Source organism: Rattus norvegicus, chromosome 8 (assembly GCF_036323735.1).
Source record: "Rattus norvegicus strain BN/NHsdMcwi chromosome 8, GRCr8, whole genome shotgun sequence".
Lineage (NCBI taxonomy): Eukaryota > Metazoa > Chordata > Mammalia > Rodentia > Muridae > Rattus > Rattus norvegicus.
The window spans coordinates 107,028,907-107,051,948 of NC_086026.1; the positions used below are offsets into that span (position 1 = coordinate 107,028,907).

At 42.5% G+C, this 23,042-nt stretch overlaps 1 protein-coding gene across 1 annotated transcript in view; it reads right to left on the reverse strand.

Moving 5' to 3' along the window:
* The window catches only part of Clstn2 (calsyntenin 2), a 616,509-nt gene that overhangs the window by 129,013 nt on the left and 464,454 nt on the right, over nt 1-23,042 (reverse strand). Inside the window, exons 3-4 of the mRNA NM_134377.2 lie at nt 10,336-10,531; nt 9,287-9,495 (exon numbers count right to left, since the gene is read on the reverse strand). Of these exons, the coding sequence (NP_599204.2) occupies nt 9,287-9,495; nt 10,336-10,531 (405 nt within the window). The remainder of the gene's footprint in view (nt 1-9,286; nt 9,496-10,335; nt 10,532-23,042) is intronic.

Genomic DNA, 23,042 nt, shown 5'->3' on the forward strand with positions numbered 1-23,042 from the left:
GGTCAGAGTCTTTCCAATCCAATCACATCTCAGTGTTTGGGTTCACTACCTAGAGACCAAGTCTTAACACAGGAACCTTTTGGCTACCTGTTTCTATCTATATCATAACAAGTGTATAGTGTGACAGTTTGATATAACTGAACTCCTTGAAATGACTCCCATAGTCAATACTTTAATATTTGATGTATTTACACCTCACCTAGTTATTTATATGTGCTTGAGAATACTTGAAATCTACACTCGTCAAAGTTCAAATTGTAATGCATATATTCCATAGCAACAATGGTTGTCATACTGTCATTAGGTCCCCAGTACTGGTTCCCCATATAACTGAATGCTTAGACACTTTGACTGATGTCTTCCATTTTCCCACCCCCAAATCCCTAGTAAACACCATTATACTCTCCATTACTATGAATTCAAAAGGCCTCTCATATACACGACATCATATACTGTTTGTGGTTCTCTCTTGCTTATTTCACTGAACATGATGCTCTACAGGCTATCAACGTTGTTGCATTCGAACCACTTCCCTTCTAAGACTGAATAGCTTTCAGTGCACATGTCGGTGTGTATCACTCTGTGTGTGTGTGGGGGGGGGCACATCTCTTTCATTTTCTTTTCTATACACCTTAGGGTTCCATGTCTTGGGTACTGCAAACTTTGTTGCAATAAATTATGGGCATCCATTATCACCTCTAGAAAGTCAATTTATTTTTCCAGGACTGGGAGAATTAAGATTATATAGCAATTCTCTTTCTAATTTTTGTCATTTTTATAACGGATGGTTGTATAAATGTACATCCTGACCAACCATATATAAAACCTTCATTTTCCTCAACCACCTTATAACATTTGTGCTATGACTCTCTTGGCTTTTTGATAAAGGCAGTATGACAGTTGAGGGGTAACATTTCATTGAGGTAGGTTTTAATTAGTGTTTCATTTATGGTTGGTGACACTGAGTATTTTTTTTCTCATGCCTGCTGGCCTTTTTATGTTTTCTTAGGGAGAAAGTCTATTCAGGTGCTTGGCACTTATCTTCTTAATGAGTTTGATGAATCCTGTGTATGTGTGGCATAACTCATTACTGTGCATACAGCTTTTAAATATTCTCTTTATTCTGTAGGCTGCCGTCCTGCTTTGCTGATTGCTTTATTACTGCAAAAAAAGATTTTTAGTTAAATCTTTTTTTCCTTGCCCTGTTGCCTATCGTCTTGGTTTGCTAAGAAGTTTTATCATGAAAAAGTATGGATATTCCCCCAAATACATTTTCTGCATCTATCAAAATGGTCATATGTTATTGTCTTTGATTTGATAAATATGGTATGTTACATCATTTCATGGGTGTGTGGTGAATCTTCCTTACATCCCAAAGATAAATTTCACTTGCTCATGGTGTATAATTTTTTAATATGTTATTTAATTTAGTGTGTGTTATGGTTTGAATGTGAAATGTTCTCAATAGGTTTATGTATTCTATCACTTAGGCCATAACCAATGGTTTTATTTGGAAAGGTTACAGAATCTGTAGGAGGTGGGGCTTCACTGGAGGAGGTGGGTCACTCGGGGTGACCCTTAAGGATTTATAGTCCATCTCCATTCCCTGTTAACCCTCTGGTTCCTGAGTGAGGATACAATATGAGCAGCCAGCCTCCCATTCCTGCCACCACGTCTTACATGCCTGTGGCCCCTCCTTGCCGGATGGACTTTAGCCCTGCCTTGTAGCCCTATAGTGGTTTGAATAAGAGTGCCCTTCCCCACAGGGAGTCTAATTCATAGACTTGAATGCTTGGTCATTAGGGAGTGGCACTACTTTACAGGGATTCAGAGGTGTGGCCTTGTTGGAGGAAGTACATCACTGGGGGTAAGCTTTGGAGTTTAAAATGCTTAAGCCAGGCCCAGTGTCTCTTTCTTCCTGCTGTCTGCAGATCTCTCTCTGCAGATGAAGAACTCCAGCTACTTCTCCAACACCATGTCTGCCTGTGTGCTACCATGCTTCTCACCATGACAATAATGGACTAAACCTCTGAAACTGTAAACCAGCCCAATTAAATGTTTTTCTTTATAAGAGTTGCTGTGGTCATGGTGTCTCTCCACAGCAATAGATCACTGAATAAGACAAAACAAATTCTTTCTCCCTTCAATTGCTCATGTCAAGGTATCTTAGTCACAGAAGTGAGAAAGTAACTAAGATACAGTTTCATAATGGTATATGGGGACTTGCTATATAGTATGCAAGATGAACGTGACCATGTAATTTTTAGGCTTTTGGGAATGGTTTGTGGGAGGAATTTGGAACACTTTGGAATTCTGGGTTATAAAATCCTTGAATACTATAGAAAGAGCTTAATAGGACATTCTGGTGGTGGTAGAATTAAAGACAATACTGGAAGAAACATAGATAGTAGAGGCCTGCTTCATAAGGTTTCAGAGGGGAACACAAACTCTTATGGTTGAACTAGGGTCAATTTGTATTTTATTTTGTCCAGGAATCTGACTTCTTTCTGCTGCTACATGAGAACTTGTATGAAGTTGAACTTAAAGATAATTCCTTTGTTTGCCAGAGGAAATGCAGGTGAGCAAGCTTAGACTTTCAGACAAGGAGAGAGGTAACAAGGCAGCTGTAACTAGCTGCCAAGGAGATCAGCACCATTAAAGAGAAGTGACCTGCTACCCCATCTTCTCCACTAAAAGGGACTGTGCTTGAACTGTGAGCCAGAACCCTTTCTCCTGCAAGTCGCTTTTGTCAGAACATTTGACCACCACAGGAAGAGTAGCTAAGGTATTATGCTAGGATTTTGTTGAGGACTTTTTGCTTCTGAGTTCTTGTGGATATTGGGGCATCCTTGTTCTGTAATGTGATATCCTTATCTGATTTTGGTATAGAGGAAAAGTCAGCCTTTAAAAATAGTTGGGAAGCACTTTCTCATCTTTAATTTTTTTTAAGGAGAGTTTGAGAGGAACTGGTTCTAGTGAGTCTTTAAATATGTGGTAGATGGCTGGGAAGCTATCAAATCCTGGGCGTCCATGCATAGAAGACCACATTTTAAAATTACTGATTCAATCTCCTTGCTCATTTTACTTACCCAGTCTCAGTAGACCATATGATCCTAAGAAGGAATTCATTTCTTTTAGGTTAGTCAATTGGTGGGGCATAGCCATATTTAGCACTATCTTGCTTTCCTTTGTATTTCTGCAGTATCTGTTTTCTTGTTTCCTTTTTATCCTTCTACTGTAGCTAAAGGTTTGTCAGTTTTATCTTTGCAGAATATCCTTCACTGATCTATTTCCTATTGTTTGTCTGTTGTTTTTTCCCACTTATTCTGTATTGATCATGGTTAGCCAACCTTCCTGCCACTTTTTTATTTTCTTTGTTCTTTTTATATTTCCATGAGGTTCAACAGCAAGTTGTTTTACGGGGTTTTTGTTTGTTTGTTTGTTTTTGTCCTCTTAAAAAAAACATGATTCTTACCACCACAAATTTCCTTCTTAGACCTGCTTTTTCAACAGTTCAAGTTTGGATGGGTTACACGTCAACTCTCATCTCTCTCTTGATATGCACTTACAAGGATTTGCTTTGGGGCTACTAAGAGGTTAACATGAAATGTCTTATGAAAATTATTTTTTTCTCCTTCTTCTATTACTCCATAGTTTCATACAGCTGTAGTTGATGCGATTTTATTCTTAAACTTAAAGCTGTTTTGTGCTTCAATATTATCTGTCCTGAATCTGTCTCCTGTGTGCTTTGTATTCTGCTGCTGTTGAGAAAATGCTCTGTGTACATCGAGCTTTAAAGTATAATTTAAGTGCAATGTTTTCTTATTGATTTTCTATCCAGATGATCTGTCCATTTCTAAAGGTGGGCATTAAAGACTCCTGCTATTATTGCTTGTTTCTTCTTTCAGATCTGTGAGTATTTTCTTTTATATTTAGATTCTTTAATGCTACACACATGTGGGCTTTTTTTTTTTTTACAATGGTGTTAGCCTATTGATAAATCAATCCTTATCATTAAATATTGACCTTCTTCTTCTCATTTAGCCCCTGTGAATTTTGATTGTTAAATTTAGTCCATTTGCACCTAAAGTAATTATCAGTACATCAGGACTTAATATTGTTATTTTAAATTATTTTCCAGATTCTGATTCTATTCACTGCTTCATTTTCCTTTCTTTGTGACTTGATAATTTTCTATAGTAGTGTACTTTTATTGGTTTCCCTTTTATGCACCTATGAGGATTTCCTTTAAGGTTACTAAGAGGTTTACATGAAATGTCTTATAGTTATGCCAATTGTTTTAAAATTGACACCTTAACTTCAGTTAAGCTCTATAACTTCTATCTCCAAGTGTGTATTTTGGATTCCACACTTTCCCTGCTTTTGTACCTATTCATGTATTATATGAGCTATACTCAGTCTTAATACTTTTGCCTTTAATATATATTTATAAGTAACTTACCTACCTCAACAATAGTATCAGAATACTGTAAATTTGATATGTGGTTGTTAGTGCCAAGGGCTTCATAGGTTTTGATATTATTAAATACCATCATTTTGCTTCAGTTCAAGAGATGATTTTTCATTTCTTGTAAGATAGGTCTAGGGGTAGTGGACTCTCTTTTGTTCATCTTTCTCATTTTTGAAGGATGGATTTCATTCTTTGTTTGCAGGGATTTTTGTTATCGTTGTATAGTACATTATTTTCTACAGGTCAGTAATGTAATGTTTTAACACTTTAACTTTTGTTTTATTTTTATCTCTGTGTGTTTTGCCTGCATATATGTATGTCCCACACTCATGCTTGTATAGAGGCCAGGAGAAGGCATTGGTTCCCGTGGAACTGAAATTATATGTGGGATGTGAGAATGACTCCTGAGCATTTGAAGAAAGCTCAACTTCCTTTCCTAGACTTATAGGAATGGCTTCAGAAATGAAATACCTTCACTGTGAGGAGAAACACTGTCGCCCATACTCAGTGTCAAGCATGTGGTTCTAGGTATGAAAGGAAGAACATGATGTCTTGGATCAGGAATCTCGGGTTTACAACATCAGCAGTATACAGTCCTTGGCATTGCTATGGATACTATGGCAGGGGAGCATCTTGGTATCCTTATGGTAACTGTGCCAAGCAGCTGAGGCAGCAGATCCTGAGCATCTAACTGGCATCAGGAATGCACATGATGGCAAGGGTTGGGATAAGGCCAACTAGGTATGGGTATGGGTAGGGTACTGTACATGCACACAGCCTCAGGCATAAGGCTGGCATTGTGCGGATACTCTGTTATAAAGATTGGCTTTGTTTACCCAGTTTATTCATAGGAGCCAGCAAAAGGGATTAGGCCAATTGTTTGTATATGTGCACCAATAGGGCTCAAGCTGTCAGTATGAATGCAGGCAGATGCCAGAAGTAGCTATAAATGCGAGCAGGGCAGTGGTGCAAACAACAAGATAATGCAGCTGGGGCTGGTTATGGACCTTTGTGTAGCTACAAGGGTTGACTGTGAGTACACTGAGCCAATGGGCATTAGTGGCTGGGTGGGCGGCTCCATGCACACTTATAGCTAGAGGCATTAGAGCTTACAGTACACATCTGTATATCTATGAGGGCCAGCTGTAGGAGTGAATGTGACTTCAGGGTTTGGTGATGGGAGGTAAGGGCTGGAAGGCACACAGACAGCTACATGAGATAACCATAGGCTCAGTGGACAGACCTGATAATAGGAGGAGTTGAGGCTGGCTGCTCATTGGCACATGGATCAGGGTGAATAATCATGAATGCTTCATGTGAATAATCACAAGCACATATGTTATGGCCAGCTGATGCTGGCACTGGGTACATAGGTCATTTGCTTATGATACACTGGTTGTACTGGTGTCTGATTGGGTGTCCCTGGATGATCAAGGTTATCTCCTGGTGAGAGGAAGAAGAGGCATAAAGGCTCAAACACCTGGACACTGAGATAGTGAAAAGTTATGGGCTCCTTAGTAGTAAAAGAGGAGAGGACCCGTTTCTACTGTGCTAATGCTGGCTCCCTATGTGGTTGATGGTGTTGATCCACCAGGCTAGACACTGCAGGGGAACATAATAATGAAGCTACAGGGGCCACGCAGTAGTGACCAAGAGGGAGGCAGAGGTGCCCAGTGAAGACCTTGGGTGTTCCCTGCAGAGCAGGCCACTGAAGACCATGGTGGATTCTGCCACCTGGCTGAGCCTGAGAGGCCCCTGGCCATCTAATTTTCTCCTTAGCTATTGCCCGACATTCTTAGCTATGCTGGCCTCCCCAGTGATCAGAGTGGGATGGTGAAGTAAGTCACTTGGGAACTGTTTTGAAAGACTGGGGAAGCTGGTGGTTCAGCATGCTACACTTTTCTCTGTGAGAGGAATTTGTGAGCAAAGGATTTTTTTTCTCTGTGCTGGGTACCACCAGTGTGTGGGAAGGGATGATGTGGGTAAAATTAAACTGATGCTCTTACCTGATTTTTGTGTAGTTATTCTCAAGATATTTTCATTGCCTGGTGTTTTATGCATGGCTGTGTACTTGTTCTATGTTGGGGGAACAAACTGGGAACCACTTTTTCTGTCTCCTTGGAGGTCTTACCCTACACTCTGTTTATGAACCTGAACTCCAATCTGTTCCTTTTGATTATCATTGAGGAAGAGATTTGTAGTGGTAAGCCCCAGGTGCCAACAGTGTTAGGAAATTCTTCCTGCTGTAGGGTTCTCCACTTGTCTAAGGAAAATAGGGATCCAGGTTCTGCTTATACAGGAGAGGCTGGCTGGGAGCAAGCAGATGGAGCCTCTAGACCACTTAGCTCCTAAGTCTTCAGGAATGCTTCATAATATTGAGATCAAAAGATCTAGAACTTTCCAAGATGGTGGTAAAATCCTTACTTTATAGTTACATGCTCCTCTCAGCCCAGATTGCATGGAGAGTGACTAAGAACCCTATGACCCAGTCACAGGAAGAAATATTCAATGACTCTAGATAGCAGCCTTACTCAGCACTGCTTATCTGGTGAGTACTCAAAATGCACATCCATCCACAGCTTCAGAACTCCACAATAACTGTGTCGATGCTACCGAGCTTTGACAAGGAAGAAGGTGAAGGGTTTACAGGTGGAAAAGGTTGAGTCTGTAGGTATAGGAGGTCATTCTGACTCTACCTAATGTCTTCCACCCTTCCTGCTTCTATGTCTCCTTCTTTCTCCCCATAAGCAAAGAGCCTGGAAAGTTGAAGACCTGGGAGCATCTACTTAGCTGCGGGATGAAGAATGTGGAGAACCTGTGGCCAAGGGAGGTACCTAACATTCAGCCGCAGTTTCTATGAGTTGCTCACATGCGAAGAACTTCAAGGAGCTGAGAAGGTCACCACAGAAGTGATGGATAAGGGCCTGCTGAGAAGCTCATTAGACTGGGAGCTGCCCAGGTCCTGTCTTCATTACTTGGATAGCTGCTTTTGTAAACGTCTCTGCTGGGGAGCCGCACTCTCTAGGAGAGCCAACTCTCCTCATCATCTTTACATTGTAAACCAAAGTTGGAGGTAGAGACCTGGCAAAGGCCCATTACTCACTTTTAATGAGACAGCCAGGGAAATAAATTGGCATATGTTAGCGGAATGGCTCATCAAGGTGAGTAATTATCGTCATGACTGGGGCAGTTTACCTCAGATAGAAGAATTTGCATCTGATCTCTCCCTGGGAGCTCTTGAGAACAAGGACCACGAGGCCAAGTGGAGCTTGACCACCAATCACTGATGACTCTGCTCAGATGTCTTACTATTTACCATGTACTTGTCATGGCTCAAATTCCCAAGTGAGTGAGTGTGTGTGTGTGTGTGTGTGTGTGTGTGTGTGTGTGTGTGTGTGTGTGTGTGTGTTGGGTACAGGCCAGCCTGTAGGCTTGGCTTCCTAGAGAAGCTGTGAGGGTCTGGATGATTCTACAAATAGAACTCATCTTCACTTCTGTATTCCCATCTTCCCTTTCCTGTGCACAGATCTGCTTCCCCGTGCAACTTGGAATAATGATGTCCAGAGAGGTAACTCTTAGTCCCATGCCCTTTAGCCTTTTGTCCCAACAGTCAGGCAGATCATACGGGAAGCTATTTGAAGGTGGGAGTGAAGTTGTTCCCTTCCTGTATGGACTCTGCTATTGTTCTTATGACTCAGAAGATTACATTATAGAACACGCTTCCTTTTGATCTCAATATTATGAAGCATTCCTGAAGACTTAGGAGAAAATGACTAATTTGTTTCCCTCATAGATGTTGGATAGAAAAATTCTCAAATCTAATTTCCAGTCTAAGGCCAGTTCCCAGAATGTTTTGTACATTGTTTTTACTATTTATTTTCCCTTAACATTCTCCCTTCCTCCCTCTTCACCCTGCTGCTTGGTAATTTCCATGAGGGCAAGCTTGTGTCTCTCTTGAGTTCTATTCTAGCTCTACTCTGAGCCCATCACTAAACCTAACACTTGCTTTACAGAATGCTTCAGGGCTTGCAACTTTTGTATCCTGTGCTACTGTATCCTAACTCAAATGTTGCCTGAAATGAAGAGGGGATAATAAACAGACACCCACACAACTCAAACTAATAATGAGCAATGTACTCAGCAAATAGTACTATTTCCTTACAATCAAGTTCTAGTCCAAATGGATTGAGTTGATTGGACCTCTAGCCATGTGTACACTCTAATAAGACTGATATTAATGGTGATGAGAAATATCCAAATGGTTTTAATGGAATCATTTTCAGTTCAATACAAACTGGGAGGAAGGCACTGCTACAGTTGAAATTCTCAAAGGGAAAGCTGGCAAGAGTTTTAAAGATTTCTTAACAAATTTATGGTTGGAAAGTGGTTTAAAATTCCCAGTTCTGTTAATATCTATTTGCCCGGGAGCAGAGAGCAAGTTGTTGTGGTGGTCATTGGGGGGGCTCATGTTACAACTAAAATTATTCAAAGGCATCCAGATGTGCCCAAGGTGATGATAAGGCACACACCTAGATAATAAATAATTATTCCAGGACACTGCCTTTGTTTTGTATTCAAATGTGCGAGATTATGAGTTCTCCAGACCATATTCATTGATGTTCCTGGGGTTTTCTCGTAGTTTATACATAAAAAGTTTCTAATTATATATGAGTCATCAACTCAAGTGCAGAATTAGGTCATGGTGCTTAGATAAAGGGTCTCTAGGGAGGTACCATTTGGGCCCCTTCTAGGTCTTGAGAGCAGGAACAGTAAATATGTTTCCTTGACAAACTGGGATCTTTTCAGGACACTTACCATTTCTGTCAATGGCAAAAGGCACATCCGTCGTGACAATTTCATAGTTGCAAATCTGGCTGTATTGGGGGGAGCAGTCCTCATCGATGGCTTCTACCTGCAGGATGCTGTCATAGATCTTGCCCTCTGTGACGATGGCTTTGTAGGCTGGTTCTTTGAAGGTGGGTGCGAACTCATTGACATCCTTCACCTGGATGTGGACCACAGCCCTGGAGCACCAATCAGAAAGAAGAATGCACAGTAAAGAAGGACTCACACCATGTGTTGTGGGGGCATTGATGGAGCCCAAGACCACATGAGTGACGAGGCCTCAAGGGCTCAGAGCAACTGTTACCTGAGTGCTCTGTTTTCCCTCCCTCTGGGTACCAACCAGAGCAACCTGCTCTTGTCTTGATGCTGAACAAATCTTCTTCATTCTCTGTCATTCCCTATTTTTCACCTCAGGTGACACCTTCCCTCTTAGTCTTCTCCCTTTTCCCTATTCCCTTCATCTGTCTACTCCTTTCTCCACTCAGGAAGAAGTCAATGTGTTATGCTCTGAGCTAAACTCCATAAGGGAGAGAACTGTTGACTCAAGGAGAGAAGAATGTGAAAGAGAGAAACAAAGAACTTTGGAGAAATGCAGAGAAAAGTTTAGACTGGGTCTGAGGAGAGGGGTGGATTAGGGAATGGTTCCTATAGGAAACAGTGTTTGCACTCGATCCTGGAGGTGGCCTAAGAGTCTCTTCCAGAGAAGAAAAACAGGTACAGTATTCCTGGGGTAGAAACCATCTTGTGTAGATGCTTTGGGAGCATTCACCATCACCTAGGCCACATCTGGGTCTTTTTCCAATATGACCAGTTATAACATGAGTACCTCTGCCCCCAATCACCACCACCATAGCCCACTTCCTGCTCCTAGGCAAAGGGATGCTAAAGGAATTGGGAGTTTTAAACCATCTTCCAAACATACCCCTGGCGTGAACTATAGGTAGACATACTTAAAGAACAGTTTGTAAACAGAATAAATGGGAGTGGATAGCCCAGGGTGGAAGTGGGAGAAAGCTCACTTGTGTGACTTCTTCCAGGCTGCTTCCTGAGGTCCTGCACCACAGTCATAGGCCTGGATGATGAATGTGTACTCCTTCTGTAGCTCACAGTCGATGGGACTCTTGGCACGGAGCCGGCCCTCTCCAGATGTCTTATTGAGCACCACAGCTTCAAAAGGCAGCTCCTGCCCATGGATCTTGAATGCGCAGATTTCCCCTGCAGAAGGAGAGAGCAGTGAGGGTGAGTGCTGGGGGTCTCTAGGCTGAAGGTGGTACCTTTAGAGAGCCGGATCCAGAAGCCCAAAGCTTCTACCTAATTTCCTCTGCACACTCACAATGCTCAACTAGCCTTGGCCTCTGGAGATCAGGCCTACCTGCTCACTTTCTAAAGAGGAAGTGTCTCATGTGTGCGGATGTCACCCAGCAGGTGCTTGTGTGGTCTTTATATGGGTGGTGATTTCTCCCTGTTTCTTCGTCTTCCTGGCAGAGTTCACCTTGTCTTTTGCTTAGTCTGGGATTAAAGAACTTGCTAACAATCAACAGATGAATGACTACTGTCTTGTGACAACATTTCAGGGCTTGAATGTCCATTGCACGGGCTGGCCACATTGGCATGGCCAGGAGATGGTTAGAAACGGAGACCCAGGTCCTGCCAGATCTGTGCGGGAGCCTTCATTCATTTTAAGCCTGAGCATCAATTCTGTTTCCATCACTCGGGTTTATAAAGAGCACATTGTTGCGGCCGAACCCCCCTCGCCTCCCCCAGCCTCCATTATGTCTCTTTACCCACCCCCCACTCACAGTGGGGGCAGGCAATTTTCTCTTTTGAAACAGTGGGAGTGAATCTCTGTGAGTTCAAGATTCCCCACGGAGCTCAAACAGCTAACTTCTTAAAGAGCAGAGCATGTTGTGAAATTAATGCATTTTGCCCCTTCTGCTGGGTTAATGTTTATTATAGCTGTTACTCTGCATTGAAATTATGAGGCCACAAGAATCTTCTCTTTTTCCCTCTGCTCATGAATATTTATTTCCTGAACTCTGACTGTACAGCAAATCCTGTGGCAAATGTTTTGAAATGTGCTGCAAATCTGAGACATGTCCTCTTGTGGTATTGAGAGTACTTGCAGGCTTCAGGCAATGATGCTCTGCTGTCCAGAGGCCACTTACAGTACGGGGGGGGGGGGTCTCCTAGCACTCTGAGATGGGTAGGAAAACCAATCCGCAGGCTACTGAAGTACAGAGCCAAGATATCTGGGTTCAAATTCCAAGTGTGCTTTAGGTGACGTAATAGGTTTAAGTTAAGTGACAGTGCTTTTCTGGGTTTTAGGTGTGTCATCGCTAAGGTGGCCCAGGGGATGAAGTTATAGAGCGGGACATCTACTCTGAGATGCCTCACCCTTGGTCTGACATTCCTTTAGCTACACTGCCTGGCCCAGGGAGAGGTATGTGACTCCTTGGAGAATTTGCTTTCAGGGTGACAGAGGCACAGACATGTTTCTCCCTAGCCCAAATCCTGTCCAGCTGTTATAGGAGCTGACAGTTGGAGGCAAAGGGATAATGGAATTGATTGCATGCCTGTTTGGGCAATGATCTTTGTTTCCAGGCAATCTTATTCGACCGTCATAGCAAATATACGAGGCAGTTGTTCTATATAAGTTCATACAAATCATTGTACTTTTGTTGTTGAGACTGGGCCCTATTATTTAGTCCAGGACAGTCTGGACCTTGCGATCCTCTAACTTTTGGCCTCTTAAGTGCTAAGATTACAGGCTTTCCTGACTCAAACTTATACAAACTAGAAAAGGGAGGAGGAGGAAGGAGAAGAGGAGGAGGAAGATCATGAACTTACTGCTCAATGTCATTGAGATAAACTTGGGCATTAAGCTCAGGTAAGGCTGACTTGTAAGCCCCCATATGTTCTAATCTACCACTGTATCCCCAAAGAATCCCAAGATGTCTAAAGAGTGCCCCAGGGCACGATTCATATTCAGACTCTAATTCAAGTGTAGCTGAACTGAGTTCCCCACTTTCCATAGAGGAAGCATGCCCCAATCTCTTAAAACAATGTTTTCTAAGATGTTCAATCAATACCAATCTTACCCGTGGGCTTTGGATTTTCTTATTATTTCTTTTATCTTCAATTTCATTATGAACATTCTACTTTCTACTACCTCCCTTCCAGGCTGTTTCTGAAATACAGATAAACTATAGTGAATAAAATGGGTTGTGGGCTAAGTTCTAAGAGGAACTCGGGCTCCTGCTTGCTGCCATTGCCCAAAGTTTTTGCTGGGCATCTCAGCCTTGCTCATATGGACAAGGGCAATGCTGTAGCTTTTAGGGTAGAAGAATAGGTTTTAGCTGACTTTTGAGATTAATTCCCGTTCTGAATTAGCTAGTGTGCTCTGTGACTTTTTTATCCCAAGATCAGTACCTCTGTGTCAGTGCTACCAGTGTATTCAAACTGGTTCTGGGGCATTCTCTGGAGAGCCCAACCACCAGCATTACCATCATTATAAGGCTAATCAGTCCATTTCATTCTGAAGAGCCAAGTTAAACCTAAAATAGATGAGGGTAATTTTCTGCTGGAAACATTTGAGCACAACCAAAGTAGTTCACAAGACTCAGCAGTCCTTAAGAAGCAAAGGGGGGGGGGTGAGGACACAGAGGATACCAGGGGTGAGACAAGAGAAGTAAACTTTTCGGTCACATATTTCCATCTTGCTCAATTCACTGTAATTCAGTGAGACTAGCATTTTGGAGGGCCAGCTACTATGGTTTGAAGGTGACGTGATGCCCACCCATAGACTCATTCGCTGTAAGTTGGGTTCCATATGCAACAAAGGTCAGAGGTGTGGCCCTGGGATGTTGTTGAATCATGAAGGCACTAACCTGGTGGCTGGGCTGATAATCCATTGATGAATTCCTAACTCAACAGCTATGAAAAGCCAGAGTCCAGCTGCACAAAGTGGGTCAGTGGAAGCATACTTGTGAAGGATAGAGCTGTCCCTGCCTCCCCTTTCCCTCTTGTTCTCCTTACTGGCTCCATGAGGTGGCAGCTTCGTTCTACCACGTGACCCCACCATCACTCTCAGCCCCACCTCAGACAAAGGCAATAGGGACAAAAGTGCTTTGCCACACCTCAGGTCCAGGGCAACAGGACCAAGAGTCCATACGTTAAGACCCCTAAAACCATAACAACCACTTCTTTTTCCAGGCATGTTTTTCAGGACTGTCTTCTTTTCAGGTAGTCTTTCAAAGTGACAAGAAGCTGAGGACTGCATCACATAAGCCCTGGAAACTTCACTACGCCAGAAACACAAGGATGGGGGACTTGGGTACTTTAAAACGTAAGGCTCTGGTGTTCTCGGGCATCCCTTAAGTTGTAGACAAGACTGCTTACAAACAGGACCAGCTCAGGGACCTCTTAGTGTTCACCAACTCAGACTGAAACAGAATTTGGTCTCTTTAGAACATAACGTAGAACTCATATCACACTAATTACTGGACATACTGAATACTTGTTCTCCTGTTGCACATTTTCTTGCTAGATAATCCATTCATTCACACAGGAAATATTTATTAGGGACTAAATGCTGGGCATCAATGATGAGCAGGGCCAGCTCCAGCAATGGTCCACACACTACTACCTGCTGTCCAGGGAGATAAGTAGTCAGAGAGCCATATCCCTAGAGGAGGAACAGGGAGTGCCACAACCACATTGAAGAGGAGGTACAGAGTTCAGATCTTGTGGGACATATATTGTGTGCTTGCCTAAGGATGTTAAGGCTTTGCAGAGACTGAAGGAGGAGGAAAAGGAGACCCCAAGGCTAACAGAATGATATCTCATTTCAGGCAGGGGGAACAATCTATCTTGGGGAGGGTTAGGGTGAGTCCAACACTTCAGGGTTCAGCGTGGCAGGAATTGAAACTCTTCTTGTAGGACCAGCTTCTTGGGTGTGTGATGTGAGAGTCACACAGGGTCCTGTGGTCAGAAAGGCAGTGAGCTATGGCTAAATAGCTTGTGTTTAAAACTGGCATTGCTGGGGATGGGGAGAAGGCTCCAGGGATAAGGGCTTTGCTGTCCTAAGGACCTGAGTTTGAATCCCTGGCACCCATGTAAAAAGACAGACATGTCTATTCATATCTGTTAGCACAGCATTGAGAAAAGGAGACAGGTTCTGTCTCCAGGAATGATTGAGGAACTCTACTAGTGCTCTGGCCTCCATATGCTCTTTTTTTTCCCCCCGGAGCTGAGGACTGAACCCAGGGCCTTGCACTTGCTAGGCAAGCGCTTTACCACTGAGCTAAATCCCCAACCTCCATATGATCATACACAGGCTCATGGGCTACATGTAACACACACACACACACACACACACACACACACACACGCATATACACACATGCATACACACACACACACACACACACACACACCACATGCAAACTGGCGTTACTTAATAGAGAAAGGTTTATTTTTCTATAGTTAGAACTTTATCAAATAGAGAATATTAATACACCATGAGCTGAGAGAATGAAAGAGGCGAGCAAGTGATCTGGGATGGAGTTTTAGAATAGATGCTCAAACCTGCCTTCAGCATCAGTACCCAATACTGGGTCACCTTGGTCTAGAGTTTGTTGCTAAAGGTTTTCTGTGGGAGGATGATGTACTTAAAAGAAAAAGCAAATCAGACTGAATAACCAGATAAAAACATCACCATCAAAACCATGCTTTTTTTTGTGGGGGGGGGGAGCTGACACAGCAAAAACTGTATATATGACACACAGGTTAGGGTGTGCATTGGGTTGGCAGCCATCTGAGTGGGACCCTGAGGTCACTGAGCCTCTAGGTGCCATTCCTTACCCAGTGTGGCTGGAGGTAGATGAACTCAGCTTCATCACAAACACCCTTGAAGACCTGAGTAGAAGGAACGGTTATAGTGCCTGGGTGGGATGCTGGCCCCCACCCTTCAGGCTTTTGTCTGCACCACACGATTACCTTCTCTTCAGCAACAACACATCCCTCAGACTCAGCAGAAACTGGTATAGCTCTCTCTTAAGCACTGCCAGAAGTTTCTGAAGAAAATGTCTTTAAATTCATTTTACTTTTTAAAAAGATTTATTCGTGTAATTATTTTCTCCGTGCATGTATGCCTGGTGCCCACAGAGGTCAGAAGAGGGCATCTGATCCCCTGAAACAGGAATTACAGATGATTGTGAGCTATGGCAGAAGTACTGGGAACCGAACCTGGTCCTGTCCAAGATCAAATGCTCTAAACTGCTGAGCCACCTCTCCAGCCCTTTAAATCCGTTTTCAAATACTTGGGTTTCAAAGAATGGTTTTGAAAGCAAAACTCTCACACTTGAACAATGGAATCTTGAACAATGGATTGTGTTGATTCTATTGTTCAGATGAGGAAACTTAGTCTGGGAGAGGTCAAAGGGTTCATCAGAGCTCACTTGACAATAAGGAACAAAAGGTAAGCTACTTTGAGTATCTGTCAGCTCAGTATGAATGGCACTCAGCACTCTGTCGGGAGGATGCTCCAGCCCAGGACAGCACAAGGGCATGATGACCATGCTATTCTCACTAAAATGGGATCTGACTCTTCAGTGAGCTTCGCTTTGCGCTGGTGTAGAAGCGATGGGAAGTAAAGATGTGGGAGGCAGAGCAGGAACTACACTTTCACACAGGATCCTCATAGTTAAAAAAAAATAAACAAATTGTTCAATATCATCAGAGAATGACTTTAGTTCCTCAGTAAATGGTATCCAATTTATTGAACTTGGTATTCTAAACTCCTGGGTTCATATTTTCTCCTTGTTACTGTTGTTTTGAGACAGGGTCTCAATATTTTGCCCAAGTTAAGCTCAGACTTTGTGATTCTCCTGCCTCAGCCTTCTGAGGGCTGGCATAGCAAGCATGTACCATCACAGTGAGGTGCCTCTGTGGCTTTTAGCGCATCATGTGAAAGGCGGAAGTTAACCGCCCTGGCGGAGCAGGTGCGGTCTCTGGCAAAGTGTGAGGAAAGGAGTTGAGAGCTCAGCAGAGGCTTTACAGAGCATCATGTTTCACAGATGGACAGGCACTCTGGGTCCATCCATGCTTGCATGCGCATTCCTGAAAACAGCCTCTGAAAAAGAGATATGGAAATGTTTGTTGCCAGGGCTAACATTTGAGCTTCTGGCTTTCGAGAACCTGTGTCTGCTGTTATTAAACAGCCTTGGGCAGTTATAATGAATGGGGACCTTCTGATACCTGCTTATGAAAGGTTTCCAATTTTAAAAGATCCTATTTAACAGGATACAAGAGATCTAGTAAATAACCAGTGTAGAGCGCCACATGATCACATATGATAAAAATTCAAAGTACAAGGCAGATTGATGGTTTTTATTGTAGCAGTGTACACTGGGCTGAGAGAGTGAGATTCTCTAAATTCTTTTTAGAAACTCAACCCTCAAAATGATCACATTAGAAGGAAATACCTTTGGGAATCGATTGTTCTAGTTGTGTCTGCAGCTCTTGCATAACATTCTGGGAGAAATGTCTGTAAACGGATCACTGACTTTGCCGTTAGGGCTAGGATTAGTGCCTTTACAGATAAGCTCCAGGGAGAGCTCCTGCCTCTTCTGCTGTGTGAATTTACAGTAGAAGATGCCACTTAAGAAGGAATCATTCCCCAGCAGAAAGTGAGTCATCCAACATTTTGATCTTCCACTCCCCAACCTCCATAGCAGTGGGAAATAAATTTCTGCTGTTTTACAAATTCCAGTCCATGGTATTTTGGCACTCTGCAAGGACCAAGACACATTATATGATGAATGTATCAATTTAATTTCACTTTCTGTATTTACCTCTGAAGAAGCAACTAGAGGACTTGAGATGTATGCAAGAATGTCTGCAATTATCAGAAAAGATTATTAAAGTACCCCCCCTTTTCTTACTGCATAATTCGTTCTTCTTCCTCTTCCTCTTTCTCTTCTTCCTCTTCTTCTTCCTCTTCTCCCTCTTCTTCTTCCTCTTCTTCTTCCTTCTCCTCCTCTTCTCCTTCCTCCTCCTCCTCTTCCTCTTCTCCCTCTTCTTCCTCTTCTTCTTCCTCCCCCTCCTCTTCTTCCTCTTCCTCTTCTTCCTCTTCCTCTTCCTCTCCTTCTCCTTCTAATTTTTTTTTCGGAGCTGGGGACTGAACCCAGGGCCTTAGCGCTTGCTAGGCAAGCACTCTACCACTGAGCTAAATCCCCAACCCCTCTCCTTCTCCTTATTATTATTATATTATAATATAATAATGCACATGGAAGGCAGAACCAGATTTAAGGTTCTAGATACTCCTATTAAGCTAGATATTAGAGAGATTGCAAAATGTTGGCAATGCTCTTTACTATAAATTTGCTTTGGAAAATATATTTGTCCAATCATGTTATGTATGCCAATACGTGATGAGTTTATTATTGCTATTTTAAATAAATGACTACGCATTTGAAAGTGTCTCCAATTTTGCTTCTAATTGACTAAATACTGATGGATGACCCACATAAAGAAAAATGCTTGAGGTCCCTTCCTGGTGTTTGTGAACATGAGGGGTCATGAGAACACAATTCTTGGGCACTGCTACTCTTGCCATTCCACAGACAAAGCTGTCACACAGTTCCCAGGGCCATATCCTGTTCCTGGTATCTAAGTATGACCCCAAGCCTTGCAGAGAACTCACAGACTTGGTTTGCTGAGTCTTACAAGTGGGTCACTGGCGCGAGTGTCCAAGCAGAATTTATATCTGTGCAGTAGAGTGGCTTAATGACAGGGCATCGTTTCTGCTCCCTGTGGCTCTAGGGTCAGATAGGCTAGTTTGGGATCTAGCTCTGTGGCAGATTGTCTTTGTGGTCTTTCATGAGTCACTTCCTCCCTGCCTGCTTGTTCATCACTTATGTGAGGCTCTATGAGTGGTGGTTGCCTCACAGACTTGTTGGAGGGTTAAGTGGTTTGCTATATGCAGTGCATTTCATATCTGGCCTGGAGTAAGTGTCACAGAATTGCTCTCTGTGCCCTCTGTCATTATATTAAACACAGTAACAAAATTTTGGCCAAGTCCCTCTTCCTGCTTGAGAACCAGAGAGGTGAATGGGCAGAGCGTTTAGCCATCAGAGATAATTCCAGTTTATGCCCTGCATGTCATCAAACAGCCTGACAAGTTAAAGCATCATTTGCCAACTGGCTGCAGTTCATATGTTTCTTTTGTCCCCAGAGTGTCACTGGTCAATGACAGTACCTTAGAGTTTACATAATATCAGTACTGTGCCACAGGGGAGCTCAGAGTGTGAGACGGAAGGGATGTGCTGAACTAGTTTTACTCTGGAGTGACTAGGTGGGGTTTGCTAAAAGCTTTTTGGGATAAAGTTAGGGGCACTGAATGTTACCATAAGTAGACCACTCCTGTGTCTCCAAGAGCCATTTCATCCTAATGGCCTACTATCCCCGTGAGAAACTGCACCACACCACAATCATGAAAACAGTCTACCTAGAGTGAACATCTATCCAGATCCATACTTTTTTTTTTCCTTTCTTTTTTTCGGAGCTGGGGACTGAACCTAGGGCCTTGCACTTGCTAGGCAAGCGCTCTACCATTGAGCTAAATCCCCAACCCCCAGGTCCATACTTCTAATAGAGAAAAAGATGAGTCTTGGGAACCACTCCTTCAAGCTGGGGAGGTCCCTTCTAGAGTTTGACAGCTGGATGTGAGCTATATGTGCTGTCTAGTACACATGTGGCAGTTAGACAGCAATGAGCAAATAGTCTGAGGGTTGAGTACAGGATTTTGAGTATACAGTACACCTCTACATGAAGTCATTTGCAGTCCCTGTAAGTATAACACAACAGGAAAGGACAAATGCTAATTACATTCTGGGGTAATCATGCTCAGAATATCAAATTAGAGCTGAACTTAGAAATAAATTTATACTCAAACAAATTGACTTTAAGCCCTTCTACTTCAGATTAAAAATTTATAATCACCCAGAAGTAGAAAATAAGGGGGAAGGTATTGGGGGATTGTCACTGTGGGGCCCCCTCTGAGATCTGGGAGTGGGGAGCTGTTCAGGCAGACCAGGCTCTGAGTTCTCTCTGAGCTCTCCCTAGCATCTGACCTTGGGTATTTCCTGGGATCCTTTTCATTTCAGTCAGGGGAGTACCAGCCATGTTTAATCCTGAAAGTACCATGAGGCTATAATGCCATACTCAGTGTGCAACTGGGGAAGTATGAAGGTCACTCAGTTTTTTTATTATTACGATCAGAGTAAATCCTGCCTTCTGGCCTGCAAGCACTTAGATGCATATTGTCACCTTGCCTCAATTCCCAGTAGAACCCAGAGCCGGTGGCTGTCTGTCCCTGCTTATAGCTTTCTTCCTGCTTAGGACTGAGCAAAGCAAGAGCATATTCTTTAATCTGAGAAGCCACTTTCCTAAAGTCTATGCTGAAACCAACCCCACTCACACCCTCCTCTCTCTCTCTCTCTCTCTCTCTCTCTCTCTCTCTCTCTCTCTCTCTCTCTCTTTCTCTTTTTGGAAGCCTCACATAGCACAGCTATCTATTTCTGAGAAACTGAAGACAAGGCATTTTTTCCCTCCTTGGCAGTGTCTGTTGAATAAATAAATGATGCAACAGCTTATATATATGCTGGAGACGTGGAAAGGTCCCAGAGCCCCGACAGCCATTATTAGGTCAAGCAAAACCTGAGCAGGGGTTGAGTGGTCATTTGGTCTGCCTCGTGACCAGTGTATCTGCTCTGGAAGGGCTGCTGGCATGAAAGCTTACTGTACGTAGTCTGAAAGAAAACCATCCCTGGGTAAAAGAGAACACAGTAGGACACAAACAAATGGTATGAGTTTTAGAGATCATGACTGCTCACATCTATTGGGTGTTTAGTGTGGGTTTGGGGTCAGGGGGGATGTGATGGGAATGCCTTCATTTCTCTGCATTGACCTGCCTGGCTGGAGAAGGGAGGCTTGGAAGACAGAGAAGCCAGCCCTGTCTCTGCAGACAAAGCAGGAAGGTAGGCAAAGGTTTTCTGCTCGCTCTCTCTCTCTCTCTCTCTCTCTCTCTCTCTCTCTCTCCCTCCCTCCCTCCCTCTCTCTCTCTTAGAATATAGGTGAAGATGAGTTCATCTCTTCTCAAATACTTCCAGACTTGGTTGCCTTGTGTCATGGCACCATCGCAAAGGATGCTGTGGCTGCAGAAAAGGAGTTTCAGCCTGAACAGCATTGGACACAAGATCCTACCCTATGAATATGGGCACGCCTCTAGACTATGCTTTAGGGCTTCTATTGCAAGGCATTGCTGGGGTAGGTAGGCCTGGACTTGAACTCTTGCTGTCCACTTGTCTTCTTTAGACCTTCAGCTATGTAATGGAAATAAAATTGCTTTCCTCCTGTCCAAAAACCACATTATCATTACAACTCTTGCTAAGCTGAAACCCAGAACTAATGAGCGATGGCAGGATCCTTCTCCAGTTGAGCAAGTGCTCTTTCCATGTCACAGGTGTACTGATTCAAGTGGCTTCCCTGGGATCTTAAGGGTCGATCAGTAAAGTCAGGTGCCATGGAGCCCCACAGAAGAAACAATCAAATCATGCCAAATGGAATAGTGACTGTACTTGTAATGGCTACATTTTTAATGTCTGCCAAACGATTTTAAAATCCAATGACTTCCAAAAAATGTAGTCTCTGGGCCCAGCTATGAAATTGGGAAAAATATTGTTTCCACTGTCAAGCTGGAATGGGGTCATGTTGAGTAAGGTTGGGGAGTCACGTTGTTAAAAAATGGACTCCATTTGTTCAAAGCACATGGTTAACTGCTAAGTCAGATGTAAGCAAAGGCTGTGGTCCAGTCTGTCCCCTTCAATTCTCACTTGCCATCCTAGAAGGTGTGGATGCTGGAAAGGTTACATGCAAATATAAAGGTCCTTAATTATTTCTGGATTATCTTCATACACTTTTGAGTAGCGTCTTCCTCCACAGGGAGGAAACTGTAGCAGTTGCAGAGGCTCCCAGAAGCCTAGGACTCTGATCTTGCCTTTCAGGGGCTGATAATTGGGTTTTTAAAACAGAAGCTAAACGTAAAGCCAAATCACTAGAGGTGTTTCGGACTAAAGAACACCAGGGAGACCAGAAGATACCAGGACTGACAATTACAGAGGAAGACTTTACAGTATAGGCAGAGTCTGTTCAGAATTATGTTAAGAAGTCAACTCATTAAGACTTTTAAATTTTTTTTAATTTTAATTTATGTTTGGGTATTTTTCTAGCATGTAAGCTGCACACCATATATGTGTAGTGCCAAAGAAGGCCAGAAGTGGGCATCATATCCACTGACTCAGAACTACAGATGGTTATGAGCTGTTGTGTGGGTTCTGGGAACTGAACACAGGTCCTCTGGAAGAACAGCCAATGTTCTTAATTCCAAGCCATCTCTCCAGCCCTAAGAAGTCAAATCTTTAAGATCACCTTCTACTGCTTTTTAGGTTTTCTGTTCTTGGATCTCAGAAAAACTCAGGGAGAAATATTTTTCAAGAGATACTCATTGAACACTCTCTGTCTGGCCTCTTAGCTGTGGAGTTCACTCCCCACATGCGGCTCTTGACACTTAACATGCACTTAGTCTGATTAAGGAATTAGATTTTATATCTTATTCAATTGTTGTTTAAGATTAAAATTAAGAAGAGATACTTGTGGGAAACCTTAAATAAGTGATTAATTTTTTGAAAAACAAATTATGCAAAATCAAAATGCCAATCATGAAGTTCTAATTAAAATTTAGAGTCCAAATTGGATATTTTATAATGGTAAAGACTTTTAAAATAAATACTACCCAGGCTGATGTTACATTTCTATAATTCCAGAACCAAGGAAGCTGAGGCAGGAGGATCATCTGTTGAAGGTTAGCCTGGAATACAGAGTGAGACACTATTTCAGTGAAATTGGGTGAGATAAAATGAAATGCTGATATAACAATAGAAATTTTATGCATTCAATGATGTTTTACTCAAATCAATTCACCCATGTCTTAGCCACTTTTCTATTATAATAAAACACCACGAGCAAAAAAACGTATAAAATAAAGCACTAAATTTGGTTTACCTTACAGTCCTTTCTTTTGAAACCTCAAATTCTACCCCTAGTGATCTACTTTCTCCAATAAGACCACACCTCTTAATCCTTCCCAAAGAGTTCTACCAACTGAAGATCAAGTATTTAAACATCTGAGCCTATAAGGATCATTCTCATTCAAACTACCACAACCTACATTTTCTTTTTCTTTTTTTTCTGTGATGTAGTTACTAGAAAATATACAACTTGGGTCAGGATTCAGTTGGACAGCTCTGTGATATATAATTAATAGCACATACCATCAAAGTCCAATTTTTCCAAAGAAATTAATTAAACTCAGAGAGGATGCATCCTACAATAATTATGAAATTATTCTTTTATGTTGATTATTAGTTTCCTGGCATTATTCATAGCATTTAGGATAATGCTGCCTCTTAGAATAATGGCCCATTTGACCTTCTTCAGAGGGAAAATCACATTGAACTACAGTTCCCAAAGTGCTCATTGCCGGGCCTTGAATTAGCACTTCTCTTTATGACTGTTTTCATAGAACTGTTATAGGATAAAATAATAATTTTATAACTATTTAAAAGATTAAAGTAACAGCTTATTGGTCAGTTGTAACCATTGGATA